This window comes from Terrapene carolina, unplaced genomic scaffold (assembly GCF_002925995.2).
Source record: "Terrapene carolina triunguis isolate 2854851 unplaced genomic scaffold, T_m_triunguis-2.0 Scaffold96, whole genome shotgun sequence".
Lineage (NCBI taxonomy): Eukaryota > Metazoa > Chordata > Testudines > Emydidae > Terrapene > Terrapene triunguis.
This window is the reverse complement of record NW_020664447.1, coordinates 19,037,463-19,050,953: the sequence shown is the minus strand read 5'-3', so window position 1 is coordinate 19,050,953 and position 13,491 is coordinate 19,037,463. Positions and strand designations below refer to the sequence as shown.

The window sequence follows — 13,491 nt, the reverse complement described above, 5'->3', positions numbered from 1 at the left end:
TACTTGAATCACAGCAGCCCCCACAGTAGATTTGCCCACTCCAAATTGATTCCCGACTGACCGGTAGCTGTCTGGCGTTGCAAGCTTCCACAGGGCTATCACCACTCGCGTCTCAACTGTGAGGGCTGCTCTCATCCTGGTATTCTGGCCCTTCAGGGCAGGGGAAAGCAAGTCACAAAGTTCCATGAAAGTGCCCTTACGCATGCGAAAGTTTCGCAGCCACTGGGAATCGTGCCACACCTGCAACACGATGCGGTCCCACCAGTCTGTGCTTGTTTCCCGGGCCCAGAATCGGCATTCCACGCCATGAACCTGCCCCAGTAACACCATGATTTGCACATTGCTGGGGCCTGTACTTTGTGAGAGGTCTATGTCCATGTCAATTTCCTCATCACTCTCGTCGCCGCGCTGCAATCGCTGCAATCACCTCCTCGCCTGGTTTTGCTTTGGCATGTTCTGGCTCTGCATATACTCCAGGACAATGCGCATGGTGTTCATAGTGCTCATAACTGCCGCAGTGATCTGAGCGGGCTCCATGATCCCAGTGCTATGGCGTCTGGACTGAAAAAAGGCACGAAACTATTGTCTGACGGAGGGAGGGAGGGGCGAGTGACGACATGGCTTACAGGGAATTAAAATCAACAAAGGTGGCTGTGCATCAGGGAGAAACACAAACAACTGTCACACAGAATGGCCCCCCCAAAGATTGAACTCAAAACCCTGGGTTTAGCAGGCCGTTGATTTCACGGAGGGAGGGGGAAGCAAATGAATACAGAACAAATCTGGTCCATCTATTTTTTACATCTTAAGCTGGCAGCAGACGGTGCAGCATGACTGATAGCCATCGGCATCTTCTGGGTGCTTGGCAGAAAATGCTGTATTACGACTGCTAGCCATCATCGTCAAGACGGTTCAATAGGACTGCCGGCAGGACTGAGTCTCCAGGAGACAAAACATGTCTGCCCAGGTGCCTCTGACCGAACTCACTGAGGAGTACGATGACGACGGTTACCAGTCATAATACACCATCCACTGCCAAAAGGCAAGGAGCTGCTGCTGTGTAGCAATGCAGCTCCACGTCTGCCAGCACCCAGATAGCCGATGACGGCTACCAGTCATACTGCACCGTCTACTGCCAAAAGGCAATTAGCTGCTGCTGTGTAGCAATGAAGTACCACGTCTGCCGGCACCCAGATGACATATGGTGACGGTGAGCTGAGCTGAGCTGAGCGAGCTCCATGCTTGCCGTGGTATGTTGTCTGCACAGGTAACCCAGGTAAAAAGGCGCGAATCGATTGTCTGCTGTTGCTCTGACGGAGGGGGACAGGCCTGACATGTACTCAGAACCCCCCGCGACACTGTTTTTGCATCATCAGGCATTGGGATCTCAACCCAGAATTCCAATGGGCGGCGGAGACTGTGGGAACTGTGGGATAGCTACCCACAGTGCAACGCTCCGGAAGTCGACGCTAGCCTTGGTACTGTGGACGCGGTCCGCCAACTTAATGCACTTAGAGCATTTTATGTGGGGACACACACAATCGACTGTATAAAACCAATTTCTATAAAACCGGCTTCTATAAATTCGAGCTAATTTCGTAGTGTAGACATACCCTAAGAAAAAATTAGGCTAACTTCCTACTGATGAGATGCATCACATAGTGGAACCTATTCAACTGTGCGAGTGTCTTGCTGTGGAACTGTATTGGGGGAAAAAGATAGAAAATAGGGAACAATCCTGTGTTGATTCCAAGGCGATGGACTAGATGACCTAATAGGCCTTTTTTCCCAATCTCTGACATCTATGATACAATAAACATTTAACCAGAACTGGGAAAAACAGCTAGTACACCACAAAGAGGACATCCCATGGTAGGATGGAGCTGGAAATAGAAAGGAAGGGAGGATAGAAATGGGGACAGACAGTAGGTTGAGACTGCATGAAAATAAAAGAAAGTTTCTGATGCCGCAGAGTGCAGAGTAAGTGAATTAAGAAGTGGGCTAGTAGAAAACGCAGGGGTGACTGCATAGGACGATGGCTTAACAGGTGACCATACAGGCAAATAATGATTTCCTGAGTGACTTAAAGTTCAACTCATATTTGTTTCATAAGTACAACTACACAGTGGGTGAGGAAACCCTATGTTTCCAAAGCATGTTCTAGACACTGCTGGAAAATGGATGGTGCAGAAATATGCTATTGAGATCAAATGCCCCAGCACCCCAGCCAAAATTTGCTTCAGCTGCCAGCATTAGAGAGAAAATAGGAAAGAAAGAAGACTAATTTGGAAAAGGGAATGGTGGGAAAGGAAAAGAAACAGGGATGACAACTGCAGAGCTACTTAAAATCCTTTGGTGACTAAATGGATCAGAGAAATTAGAAACAGAAGCGACTTACTGTATCTAGTCATCTGATCCATGCCCTTGTCACTGCAGGACTGGTCCCAACCATGTATTTGAAGTTGATTTGTCTATTCTAGTTGTAAATATCTCAAGTAAGGGACTTGAGAACTGTTAACAAACATTATATATAGGATCAATCACAAATGCATTAGGTAATTTAATGGTTAGCTGACCTGAAGAGTCAAGGTGAAATGCCTTGTTAGGAGTGATACTAGGGTATAAATGGGACATATAGTTACCACTTACGACATATTTTAGGATGTCTGTATGTATTATCAAAAAGTTATTTACCCAACAGCTAGATGGGTGACCAAAGCTAGTGGTATCATATGTGACCACAACAAATGGAAAGAGCACAAAGGATATGATCTTGCAGGATACTAAGCACCCACAAGCTTCCGTGGACTAGTAAGAACTGAGGGAGCCCAGCACCTTGCAGGATTGGTCCTATCCAGCTAAAAAAAAAAAAAAAGTAAGATGACCCCCAATGATTTTGGTGCCACATACTGTCCTAAATCCACTCCCCTGAATTAAAAAAATCAATTTATTATATACAGGTATAGTTTATAAGGGGAAGCTGAACATGATTGACTGCTCCCCATCCACCCAAGATGGATACATGACTCTATGTTACACAGGGTTTCCACTAAAATTATTGCAAAGGTAAACAAACGCTGGCTCAGTATGAACGCAGGGAAAACAAGACTTGTCAGAATGCAAAAAGGAAGAGCTCATTTTCAAAGCAACATGAGGATATTTTCTCCAAAGTAGAGCTTAATTATTCCAGATTGTAAACCAAGGGCATGATTGTTCCATCCAAAATTATACTGATCTTGATAACGTTATCAGTATAATGCAACCACAACATGAGCACAGCCCTTAACACTGGCCAAAAAAAGGAAACTGATACATACTATCTCCACCTTCGACCTGAACTTTTGAACAGGATTGTATAATAATGAACATTTAGTAAACAAAAGAATGCTGGCATCATATTTCAATAAAAATAGTGTTTCAATTTCCCTTATTACAAAAAGGCTGAGAATCTAGAGCATAACTGCCTAATTCATTCAAGAATTTCAAGGCACTGTCCTTGGCACACACTGAATGCCAGAATAGGCAGTTCCATTATTTATGGTGCAAAAAAGCAGCAAGCATAGTGGTTATAAGTGTTTGCATTAAAGTGCACTGTCATTTTAATACTCTCTTCCTTCTTAAAAAAAAAAAATCAAATAAAATGGTCTACAACTCCTTGTCCTGACACTTAATAAAAATAACAGCTGCATATTCCCATAAAATGACTCTAAAATCAAGTCAAATTAGAAGAATTTAAATATTTTTTTAAAAAGGAGCCGATTAAAAATAAAATAAAAAAAAGTTCTCCCTGCAGAGTTCTCTGCATTGTAGGTGGTGTTCAAGAGTCAAATCAAAATGCCAACTCAAATGTTACATGCTTTCCTGTATGCTTTCAGGTTAATAGCACTTTACAGAAAACCCATTCCGTTTCACTGCAATATCAGTCCTCCAGCTGACAATCTTATTGCAAAAAAGGCGTGAATAAATTGGTCCTCCCACCAATCTGTCATCTACACAGTTGCAGGTGTGGATGCTGGTGCAGTTTTTCCATCAGCTCTTCCTCTGTAGGTTCTTCCAAAACATCCCTACAAAGAAAAAAGCGTAAGTTGCATAGGGCAGCAAAGGAGATTTTTCAACATTATTTTGCAACATACATACTGAGATATAACATCCGTATTTCAAGACTGAAGCAAATAATTACAATTACAACAGGCTGATGCTTCCTAATGATGCATCCAGTTGTGAGTGATCCATCCTTCTACACAACAGATGTGTCATCGAAACCAGCAGCTGTTTTCCCATAAGGAGAAGGGAAGCAATTTCCTGCACACAGTACAACATAACTGAGGTTAATGGATGTGTTTTCCTGAAAAAACTTGTCAAATGAGAACATGCTCCCAGTGCAGCCATTGCACATTAAATCTGTACCACAAGTTCTACTTACGCAACACCATCAACTCTCCACCCACAGTCTAACACAAAGCCAAGAATGTGGATTGTTTTACCCTTCCCACCCAGAGCAGTCCTTCATTATTAGCACCTCTTTTCCCAGCATCATATGAGTGGAATGTTCCTAAAGGTTAGGTATTAAGCCAGGGCAGGGCAGGCATAGGTAAAGCACTTTCAGGACTGCTCCAGGCTAATAGCTAAAAGATTTGTACTCTTACTCACCAGGCTTGAAGCAAACCCTGTTCCCACCTGGAACACTGTCTTTGAAAAGGAGATTAGCATCCTTAAAAATAGGCTGTTATCCACCTAGTCCTAATGTGACTCACCTGAACATTAATTCCACTGTTGTCTGGTATTCAATTTCTGAGAGAGACTGCCGATGGGAGTGACGGTCCCACTTGTGAATAAAGTTCTGGAATTGGAAGGTGAAAGAAAATAAAAGGCTAGTGTTAGCATCTTTAGACATAAGGTTTTATATTTTCCCCATGGTTTAGTTTAAATCCCCCTAAAGCCCAGAACAGGAATGTTCTTAGAGCCAGTTATACATGTATATGAGGTGCATAATAATGAACCAAAATACCAAATAATAAAAATATTACTTTTGCACTTCACTGAATTAACTTAACACTTCAATACACCGCTTTGAGGTAAATCACTGTTTACGTTTCTGTGCCTCTGACAGGGATGAGTACCTTGCTCATGGTCACACAGTGAGATGGTGGAGGTAAAAATAGAGGAAAGGGACTGAAGGACTCCTGGGTCCTATACCGTGTACAAACTGCATTCCCTGATTTAAATGTCACATTTTTAAAATGTCCCTGCTAGTATTCACCTGCTTAAGTTCCCCCAGGTTGAAGAGCAATTTCTTTGACATACTTCAAGTTAAAATGTCACAGCTTTATCAAAGAAGGAATACATTTTCTGGCTTGTCTCTTTGCTTGCTTTGATTTACACAATGACAAGAGGCAGATGGACAACTCGTGCAGAAACAAAGTTTCCTGCCACACAGTGCCACATCCAAGCCACTACACCAGATCTATGCCCCATATCTGCCAAAAAAGTCAATGGATCTCTCTGCAGGGCTGTCCCCAAGGGTAGAATATCTTTCAGTACGCTCACAGATAAGGCTTGGACTCGATGTTGGCAGTCCAGAGTCTATTTTGTAGCTATTTAGACTTCCAGAAAGGATGCTGAGGCAAGTGACTGGTAAAGCTGCAGGCTTGTCATGACAATATTTTTATATACTAATTTCAGCACCATCTTTAAAACCTGCTTCATCATCACCATGCTCTAGAAAGCAACCTCTTTAAATCAGGCCAGCCTCTCTGGACTTGGCCTCAGTGCCTTTGCAGGAGTGGAAAGTCATGGCTCCGCCTCTGCAAACGTGGAATGGCTTTTTCTGGAATCCTATAGAGCCAGCTCTCTCTGCAATGGGCATGGCCACCACAAACCTGCAGCCTAGGTGACTAGTACTGGAGATAGACAGCTAAGTACAGCGCACAGGCAAGTCTGTGGTATTTATAGCAAATAAGAACACCTTACATTTATACTTTTCAAAGCTGTTTACAAACTATAATCATTCAGCACCAATAAAATGCAAACCAGCTCTGGGGCAGAGAGTGATGGCCAACCAGCAAATAGTATAACATACAACAAGGGAGCAGGAAAAATGCGGCCCAAAACTCCCTGGGAAAAATACTTACTCTTGCAATGAGTGCTCTGGAGTCTTTAACATCTACACAAAGCAAGCAGGACCTTGGTTTGTATGACCTCATCCAGAAAATACACCCTCCAGCTTAATACAGTTCTCGTGTGCCAAGGGGTGACCAGACATACACAAGAATAGTTGGGACAGTTCATGCTAATAATAACTGTTCTCTTTTCATTCCCATTAGAGGATATTGGATGGACAATATTCTCTAAAGTTAATTTAATTATTATGTCCATAATTACTCTTATCATTAGATGTCCTCTTAAGCTTGGACAAGCTTTGGATTTATTCCATCACTGAGTGTTCAACTTCACATAATGGCAAAACTCTACTTCCAATAGATCTGCATAAAAATTCTCACACCCTTCAAGAATCTACAGCTAAAACTCATTCCCTTACCTCCAGAAGTAAGGCTACGAACAAATTGACCCAGATGACAGAGGAAATTAGCCACCAGGCTACAAAATAGACCTTTGACCACCTGGAGAAGGAGGATATTAAAGACAAAAAAATAACGATGGGTACAATATTATGAGACTAACAATTCCACCTTATAATGAAAATGATTATCCCCTGTCTCCATCCCTTAAAAAGCCATGGAAGTTCATAGTTATGGACTTACATTTTTCCCCGTGAAAAGCTTCAACATTTTCATAAATAAAACAGTAGTCTGGGAGAAACCATTTGTTAAGTTTGGATCTCAATCAGTTGAGAGATAAATGTACTGTCCCCCATCAGAATCCACCCCCAACCACCCCTCTCACAAACACACACTCATATCACATCAATTTCCGAGTCTGAATTCTGAAAAAGAAATATGAAGTTAAATCACCAAAGTCAGTGGCAAAACTGCCACGGTATAGTGCATTGTGCTTTAACCAACTGAGACACCAAAGGAAGGAAAAATTAACTTAAAGAAAATCAAGATTCTTAAACTTTACCTATGTTTATTTAATGCGAATGAAAGATGCTAGACTGACAACACAGGAGACTGAACACCTCCGTTTATCCACAGAACTGATACAGCAGCAACACAAGCTTCCCCAGAGAGATCTACCAACACATCTCAAGGTTGGCCTTGAAGGAGCACAGGCGGGTGAAGCAAACTCATATGGAGTCCAATCTCCAGGGTCAATTCAACTGCCAAAGATTCCAAATTATTGCTAAATGTGATGCCCACTGGGCGCTGGACTGAGACTACCAATTTACATAGACAAATAAACAGCTGTCCATTAAGTGGCAAGTTTTGGTTACTAGATACTGAGGTGGATTTGAAGAGAGGCAGCTCCATAGCAGCAGGCAGGCAGTAGTTTCATACACAATTCCTGTTCCCCGATCATAACGTGAGGTCTGTCTATAGTTTCTGCCCATTTACTTTGAAGAATTATGTTGAATAGAACACAGGATTATACCCCAATGGAGGGCCTTCTTAGGTACCAGTTTTATTACTTACGGACTTGAATATCTTGAAAATGCATCCAGGAAAACTTGCCAATTGTTCACCACCATGACATCCCAGAGAGTTACTACCGCAGCCTAAGGAACAAGATGAAACAGAGGTTGAGTGGTTATTGCACTAACTGTCACTATTTAGACATCTTCAGAAAACACAGAACATAATCCACTAGCAACCAGACTCACAGCAAAGTCATCAAAGTTGTTTGGCCAATACTCCAACTGCTCGTAGGTGCCACACTGCAAGGTGCTGTTACCAGATGTTGTATTGACAACACTACAATGAAATTAGAGTGTGATGTTATTAAAATATGCTATACACTGTTCTATAGGTAGAATGCTTCCATTGAGTTGAGTACCTTCACATAGACAGAAAGGGAGCACTAGTTAGAGAGAAAGCAGAAAAGAGGTCTGAAATTTCCAAGATGGGGATGAGCATTCCTGGAGACTCAAACAGTGAAGGGAAGTTGGAAGGATAGAATAGTGAGCAGGGGAGGAAAACCTGCAAGATTTAAGAGATTAGTGACAGACTGGAGAGGAAGGAAGAGAAAGATAAGGAGGGAAAACCAAGGGGCTCAGAGTAAGCGAGTCCAAGATTCTTGGCCCACCACAAATTAAAAAGTATACTGTAATAGTGAGGAGTGTACAGAAGAGGAGACTGTGGATGGAGGTACTTATCAAAGAGTCCAGGGAGATAAGAACAGAAGTATAAAGTGGGGATTCAAAAACCAAGAGTATCTTTCCCAATACTGGACATTTAGAATAAAGCCTTACCTGGTATTTCCCATAGGAACAACAGCACCTTTAAATAGCACTATGCCAGTTATAGCAAACGCATAGAAAACCACCTGGAAAGGAATACACATTAGCATTAGTCACTAAAATACTCAAAAACTAAATTAGAGTGTTGTAAGGTAAGCTCCTCAGAGACCATTCAATGTTAAAAAGGAACACAATCAACTTAAAACTCATGGAGTAACAGAGGTAAGGGAATTTGTTTAAAACAATGCCAAGGGTTATTAAAAGTGAAAGAACTTTTTAAAGCCCACTTATTTTTCACTCTATGCTGTATGCTTTCTTTCTATAGTCCATTCAGTGGGGAATTGTTAAAAAAAACTGATGAAGTCACTTTTCTTTATGATAAGTTTCACCTTCTGGTTCTCAGTGCTGTGATGGCTGAACTGAAAACACTACAGAGGAGTGGCTGTTAAAAACTATTTCTATTGGGATTTTTAAAAAGTTATGGGAAGATTGCTGTTGGACTTAGGTTTCCTAAAAGCAAGCTTCTACCAAACCTAAGCTGTGGCCAAATTTAAATCAGCTATTTATATTTAATCAGAAACCTTTGTAAAAGCACAGCTGTAATCGTGCTAAAGTTAAATTTTCAAAAGTACTTCAGTGACTTCAGAGCATAATTCCCAGGGCCAGCTCCAGCATTTCTGCCGCCCCAAGCAAAAAAAATAAAAATAAAAAAGGCGCGATCGCGATCGGCGGCGGCAATTGGGAAAAAAAAAAAAAAAAGGCGCGATCGGTGGCGGCAGTTCAGCGGCAGGTCCTTTGCTCCTAGAGGAAGGGACCTGCCGCCCCCGAATTGCCGCAGGTGCCGCCCCTCTCCCTTGGCCGCCCCAAGCACCTGCTTGTTAAGCTGGTGCCTGGAGCCGGCCCTGATAATTCCCATTTTGAAAAAGGACCAACTCCCATTGAATATCAATGAGCACTAAGTGCCTTTTGAAAATGGGACTTATGTTTTTAAATTACTCAGGTACTTTTGAAAATTTTACCTTATGTCAGGAGTTGCCCTAGAAATAACCTTCAGAGAGTTGTCAATGCTTTACAACTCTTACTGAAGAAAGCATCACTTGCTACTAGGCTGGCTTGAGACAACATGAGCTTTCTAGTGAAAATACTAGGATAACTTCAGTTCTCATGTTTCTATATTGTTATTAAAAAAGTCCAAAGAAGGAAAAGAGTATTATGCTCTGAGCTACATACAACAGGATTTTAAACATGTTAGATCCAGTTGATGCTACACCTCCATAGTCTGCCAGTAGGTGGGGCATCTGGCTTAGCAATGATAAACCAGTTTTATTCCCTGTAACACCAGCTAATATACACAATAAACAGTCAAAAGAAAAACTGGCCAATAAATAATGAACATGATACTAACAGTATATGTTGCAGACTAACGTTGGAAAAAATAAGTCTCAAATCAACAACAAATGTAATAAGGCCCCATCATGCAAGAAGATCAACTGAGCATCCTCAACTCCAACTTCAACAAAAATATTTGAAATTAATGATAGTTGAGGGTGCTCAGCCTATCACAAGATCGGTCTCAGACTGTAAGCTCCTTGGGGCAGAGACTGCGTGCGTCTCCTGTCCGGGAGCATGCAAGCTGCTTGCACACAATAGCACAACCAGGGACAGCTGCTGGTGAACCCAGTGCCTGCCCCCGTGGGCAGGGCTGGGGACGCTACAGCCACACTGGAGGAGCTGCCCGGCCTGGACGCTGGCTCCTGTGAGCCGAGGCCCGACGTGCTGCTGCTTTCACCGCTGCAGTTCCTGGTAGAGCTCTGCAGCTCCGCGGATATCCACTTTATATCCGCAGATATAAATTCTGTATCTGCGCAAGGCTCTAGTTGTTTGGGGTGGTTTTTAATGTGGGCAACGTATATTTCCTTAATCTTCTTCTTGGACATGGCTAAACTGTTTCAGCTGAAACTTAAAAAAAAAAAAAAAAAAGAAAGGCCTGAGGCAGAAACCAGAAATTTCAGCCTGAATGCTTAAAGTTTTGTAAAGTTATAAGTAACTGAACGGAGGGTCTTCGAATGGAAAGTTGCTACCAGTTCCACATATAATAATCAACCAGTTTGTTGATCCCTTAGGAAGGGTTGCACTGCGAGGGGGCAGGATGAACACTTGGAAGCAAATATCTGATGTGCTGTTTGATGGCACTTAGTCATGTAACTTCTGCTATTGTTACTGGGGACAATGTATGTACCTCTCCCTGGTTTACTTTGTTGAAAGCATACCCTATATTGCAGCATATTATAGAAAGACTGACAATCTCGAATTGTAACTCACCACCAGCAGCCCTGCAAAGGCTCTTAAGTTTTTCACCAGATCCAGCAATGTACTGGCAACCAAAGCCATGAACTAAAACAAAACACAGAATTCTTATATTTTATTATACATTTTTAAGCCCCACTAATCTATTGTAACTAAAATGATACAAAATGATGGCAGGCTGGGGAAATGAAGTGCAGCTAAATACTTTGCATTTCTAATACAGCATCTAGCACAGTGAGGTCCTGACTCATGCCTGGGACTCCTAGCTGCTATGATAATACAAATAATAGCAGTGATTTTCATCCATGGATCTCCACATACTGAGTACAGCTAATGAATGAAGCCGTATACTCTTCTGAGGTGGATTCTATTACAATAGTACTGTCACAGTTCCGCAGTAACTGCACCTGTATTCCCCCTCTGTGGTCCTTTCAGGGCATCCATTTAAAGCTTTCAGGCTCCCAGCCATCACCTGTCTTCAGCTAAGACCCTTGTCTTTCTCCCTCCTGACTGGGGGTTTCACAGCTCTTTGGGTTACACTGTGATATCCCCAGCAAACCAGATTGCCTTAACAGGCCACTATCTGCACTTCGCTTTTTCTCTGAAGTGTACTGCCAGTTATGTTACCACACAGCTCCATCTAAGTAAACACATCTATTCTTAAGGTAAACAGACTACAGAGAAAACATATTGAATCAATAAAAGAACCTACACAAATGCTGAAAAGCTTACCGTAGTCACCCCAGCTCCAGCCAAGGGCAGCCACAACTGGGTCCCCCACTCCTCACCCCCTTGGACTGGGCAGAACAGCCATTTCTTTAACTGGCTTGGGCATGGCCTTCAATAACAGGTAAATCAGCAGACAAACACCCAAAAGGCTGGGGTTTTGCATACCCAGAGTTGGGGAATTTGCATTAACCTCTCCCTAGCGAATCCCCAGAAAATCCACTTAATACTTATTGTCCCAAAAGTCCACACTTGTCTGGCACATTTTCAATAGTCTTTTGTACTCCCAGTAGTTACATAGGTTACCTCTCCCCCAGCCCAAAGAGTTATATACAATCCCGGCCCAGAATAATACATAAATGTAATAGTCAAGGATACTGCAGGAAATTGTCGTTTCTGTCACAATTACAGACTGGGAAACTGAGGCAAACACCATAAGTGACTTGCCCAGAGTCAGACGGTGACCATAAGTGAACCAGGAATGGAGTCCACAACTCCTGACTCTTGATCCCATGTCTGAACCATTAGACCACACATCCTCACTTTCCAGTTTGCACTTCACCCTGACATTAGCTAAACGTTTGTTTTACTAAACTGGGATGCAAAGGCTCCAGGGATCTCCCAGCCTAGGCAGACAGAGAGACCTCACCTAATTCTGAATAGGGTAATGTCTCTCTTGGAACTACCCAAGCCTGCTTTCTTCCCAGGTGCAACCTACAGTCTGGTACTAGCTGAGCATACCATATGGATATGACACACAACAAGGCTGAGCCAGATTGTTCCTTGGCTGATCTGTCCTTCATATGAGCTCACCACTGCTATAAGCAGCTTCCCTATTTCCAGGTGTACAGCTCCAAATGTTGGCTGTTTTTGCCTTTCTACAGCAGGGTCACTTGCTATGCACTAGCCTCTGTTGTCCAGGACCAAAGCTTTCAACTGACCAGAGTGCTAAGAGAATTAGAAGGACTCAATCTTAGAGCAACACTGTATTATCATCAATGGTTAATACTGGCATCACTTGATACAAATCTGAAATAAGAGAGACAAGGTGGGTGAGGTATTATCTTTTATTGGCCCAACTTCTGTTGGAGAGAGACAAGCTTTTGAGCCACACAGAGCTCTTCTTCAGCTCGGAGTACCTTTCCCAGACCTGAAGAGCACTGTGTGGCTCAAAAGCTAGTCTCTGTCACTGACAGAAGTTGGTTCAACAAAAGAAATTACCTCACCCATCTTGTCTCTCTAATACACTGCAAGCCAGAAATAAGTAAGATTTGCACTTTTAAGGGGAAAATTTCCATATACTGAATCAGCTCATTGAATCTGAGGTGAAATTGGGCGTGGGTTGTAAGTAGGTAGGGTTGGGTATGAGGATGCGGGAAGCAATTTCAGTTACAAGGATAAGTGCACGGGCATTTCACCTTGGTGAATCTACGTTCAAGTCCTGACCTAGACTGCAAGTGAAAATAAAGTGGTCGTCTCATCCTAGGTTGCTGTTTACATGAAGGACAAAATCCCAATACAAGGCCCTCAAACACAGGGTTTGTTAACGAAATTAGGTGGGGGAGCCAGCGTAACACCTAGAAACTATTGTAAATTCCTCATTTTAGTTGTACCCACTCAGGTGTTCAAGAGGGGAAACATAAGACAAAAGGTCACTTAAAGGGTACGTATACACTGCAGCTGGAATTTTAGTGTGCTAAAAATAGCAGCGTGGCCACCGCGACTTGGTTGCAGCTTGGGCAGCTGCCTGAGTACGTACCTAGGCTCTCTCACGGACTTTACTTGAGTAGCTAGCCCATGCTGCCACAGCTACACTCAGGTCCAGATTAACCAATGGGCAACTCGGTGCACTTGCACAGGGCCCCATCTTAGGAAGGGCCCCCGATCGCTGGCATAAAAAGAGATGGGCGACTGGTGACAGCGGGGCCACATCCAAACCAGCAGATCATTGTATATAGCCCACCCCCACATCACTCCACATGCTGGAAGGGGACTGAGAGCGAGGAGTTTCCAAGTTGTAAACCCAACTCCGATGCCTCTTCAAGACCATCCGCGATGAAAAGGGTTATTATTCTGAGAAGGTTCTAGGAAGTTTTATCATT

At 42.9% G+C, this 13,491-nt stretch overlaps 1 protein-coding gene across 2 annotated transcripts in view; it reads right to left on the bottom strand.

Moving 5' to 3' along the window:
- Positions 1-2,775: 2,775 nt before the first annotated feature.
- The window catches only part of TPCN2 (two pore segment channel 2), a 58,339-nt gene continuing 47,623 nt past the window's right edge, over positions 2,776-13,491 (bottom strand). For both annotated transcript variants that reach the window (XM_024205056.2, XM_024205057.2), the window contains 7 exons: positions 10,679-10,750; positions 8,369-8,442; positions 7,781-7,871; positions 7,593-7,675; positions 6,539-6,620; positions 4,755-4,840; positions 2,776-4,064 (listed from right to left, as the gene is read on the bottom strand). In XM_024205056.2, the coding sequence (XP_024060824.2) occupies positions 3,986-4,064; positions 4,755-4,840; positions 6,539-6,620; positions 7,593-7,675; positions 7,781-7,871; positions 8,369-8,442; positions 10,679-10,750 (567 nt within the window). In that variant the 3' untranslated portion in view covers positions 2,776-3,985. The remainder of the gene's footprint in view (positions 4,065-4,754; positions 4,841-6,538; positions 6,621-7,592; positions 7,676-7,780; positions 7,872-8,368; positions 8,443-10,678; positions 10,751-13,491) is intronic.